Raw genomic sequence first — 2878 nt, forward strand, 5'->3', positions numbered from 1 at the left:
GGAATTCTGGGAGTTGAAGTCCACATGCCTTAAAATGGTCAAGGTTGAGAAACACTGCGAGTCTGGGACCTTCAGGGCTTCATGCAGCGCATAAACCAGAAGCCCAGTTGGAGACTTCCCGGGAAACCAGGCAGGTTGGCCGTGCAGCCGCCTGTACTTTCCCGGGCACGTCGGTGGCTGCAGCCGCGGGGTTCGCCGTCGTGTTCTTCTATCATCGGGACATTTTCCTCGCCAGTCACGGCGGCTCCAAGGGCCGCTCTGGGGCGTCCTCAGCCGTCCCTTCCCGGCCTCCCTCCCTCGCCCACTCGCCGCCCACCACGACTCCCAGCATGCCCCGTGGTTTACACTTCCGTCGCCGAGCCAGGACACTTCCTTCTGTCGCCGGCCCGTGCCGGAAGTGGGGGCGGGACTCTCCCGCCAATCGCCGGCGCCGTCACCCCAGCGACCAATCGGCGTCCTCCTCTTCCTCCTCCTCGGCGAGCGAGATGGCGGCCAGCGCGGTGCGGAGGGGCCTTTTGGGCCCGGCGCGGAGGTGAGTCGAGGCCTCGGCCTTGATTTGCGTGCCCTCCGGCCGAGGGGGCTCCACTGGGGAGGGCCTCCCTGCCCCATTCCCCCTCCAGCGGCTGCCCCTGGGGGTTTCTTCCGCCCTCCCTGGCCTCGGCCGCCGTCCTCCTGCAGGGACGAGGGTCCCCCCTGGCTCCTCCGCCGGGGCTCCGGCCTCTCCTGCCCCGCGCCGAGGGCCTCAGCCTCCCCCCCCTTCCCGTTGCAGGCTGGGGCTCGCCGGGTCGCGGCGTTTCAGCAGCGGGGGCGGCTACCCCGGCACCCCGCTGACGGCCCCTCTGCCGGGGCTGCCCAAGCCCGCCTTCGCCGGCCTGGACGGGCCGGAGGGCTTCGAGACGGAGGTCAGCGCCCTGGAGGGCGGGCTGCGCGTGGCCTCCCAGAGGAGGTTCGGACCCTTCTGCACCCTGGGCGGTAAGGGGCGCGGGGGGCGGCGGGTGGAGGGGGCAGGCGCCCCGGCGGGCCCGACAGCTGACCCGTCTCTCCCGCTTTTCTGCCCCCGGACCAGTCCTGATCAACTCCGGGTCGAGATACGAAGCCAAGTACACCGGCGGCGTTGCCCACTTTCTGGAGAAGTTGGCCTTTTCTGTGAGTGCCTTACCCAGGTTTGGTTTGGGAAGCAAAAGGGCCGGGCTGACGGCCAGCCTGTGGGGGTTGGGGGGGGGGCGTGGACGTTAAGCGAGGCCCCCCCTCCAGGCAGGCCACGTTTCCCCCCCCCCCCACCCTTTCTGTGCCTTCCCGCCTGCCTGCGGGGCTCTTGGCCTGGATTCTGCTCCCAAAGCTGCCAGCAAACCTCTAATGCAGTGTTTCTCAACCGTGACCGTTTTAAGGCATGTGGACTTCAACTCCCAGAATTCCACATGCCTTAAAACGGTCAAGGTTGAGAAACACTGTGTCTAATGTTACCTCCCTGGGGAAATTGGTGGTGATGTATTAGGGCAGGGGTAGGCAACCTTGGCTCTTTTATGACTGGTGGACTTCAACTCCCAGAATTCCTGAGCCAGCACGGCTCAGCTTGGAAACCTCTCCCTTTCCCCTCAGCATGGCTGGCTCAGGAATCCTGGGAGTTGAAGTCCACCAGTCATAAAAGAGCCAAGGTTGCCTACCTCTGGCCTAGGCCTAGGTCTAGGCCGCTTCATGACTCGTGGACTTCAACTCCCAGAATTCCTGAGCCAGCCATGCTGAGGGGAAAGGGAGAGGTTTCCATGCTGAGCCATGCTGGCTCCGGAATTCTGGGAGTTGAAGTCCACGAGTCATAAAAGAGCCAAGGTGGCCTACCCCTGTATTAGGGTTTAACTGCATATAATTTAGCTGCATTTTATTTTTGCCTTCTTGACCCAATCCTTCCTGAAAACTGAACTCCTTCGCTTTCTCCCTTCCTTTTCTGTTTAGTCTACAGCTCAGTTTAGCAACAAGGATGAGATCCTTCTCACGTTGGAGAAGCACGGAGGCATTTGTGATTGCCAGGTGTCAAGGTCTGTTTCCTGTCGGGCCTCCTATGTGGCTGTTGACTGGAACCTATTCCATGTGGCATACTTTCCCCCTAACTCTTTTGTCTATGGAGATTCTCAATCCTCCAGGTCATAGTTAGTGAAAAAAAGCATCTTTGGGATTTTTCCTAGCTCCCATTTTAGTATGTGAACCCCTCTATCCTTCACACCCTGGGTGGAGACCATGCCACCCCAGTAGAACATGAAACCAATTTGCTCTTCTTTCAGGGATACCACCATGTATGCCATTTCTGCAGATAGCAGGGGCCTGGACCCCATGGTCAGTCTCTTAGCTGATGTGGTTCTCCAGCCCAGACTGTCAGGTAATCTTCTAGTGTGTGTGTGTGTGTGTGTATTCAGATTTTTTGCTGACAAGAGTTAAAGATTTAAGTCTGAAATAGCTATACTAGTCTCCCACTTAAATCTTTAACTCTTGTCAGCAAAAAAACCCCGATTTTGTAATGTATCGCAGTTGCGACTTGAGCCTGCTTAACGCCCCTAGTTGGGGGGCTGCAAGGCAAAAGAGATTATAAAAGAATAGAACTGCAGTATAGCAGTCAAAATGCCAAGGTGCAATCAATCAGACCTGCCAGGTGAGATTGTCACGGCGTCTTCTGTGCCTCAAGAGAATAGAGCCAGGCAGGATTTCGCTGTCCCACCTGAACGCAAACTGCGTTGCCATAAAGATGTTTGTGATTTCTGCCAGAGGAGAACGTGGTGCAGTGGCATAATTTGGAAGGACAGGAGTGGGAGAGACCAAGATGGCAGGAGGGGTGTAGGTGGGTGCCCAATCAAATTTATCTGCTGGGAAGGAACACAGGTTGATTCTG

The 2878-nt window shown here is 58.1% G+C and overlaps 1 protein-coding gene across 1 annotated transcript; it reads left to right on the forward strand.

The window, feature by feature from the left end:
* Positions 1 to 485: 485 nt before the first annotated feature.
* Positions 486 to 2371, forward strand: LOC107301349 (mitochondrial-processing peptidase subunit alpha-like; the record flags this gene model as incomplete). The annotated part of the gene is made up of 5 exons (XM_015830586.1): positions 486 to 532; positions 770 to 972; positions 1067 to 1146; positions 1951 to 2033; positions 2277 to 2371. Coding segments are annotated over exons 1-5 (508 nt in total), but the record flags the coding sequence as incomplete, so codon positions are not given.
* Positions 2372 to 2878: the final 507 nt, after the last annotated feature.

This window comes from Protobothrops mucrosquamatus, unplaced genomic scaffold (genome assembly GCF_001527695.2).
Source record: "Protobothrops mucrosquamatus isolate PMUCROS unplaced genomic scaffold, P.Mucros_1.0 scaffold11781, whole genome shotgun sequence".
Lineage (NCBI taxonomy): Eukaryota > Metazoa > Chordata > Lepidosauria > Squamata > Viperidae > Protobothrops > Protobothrops mucrosquamatus.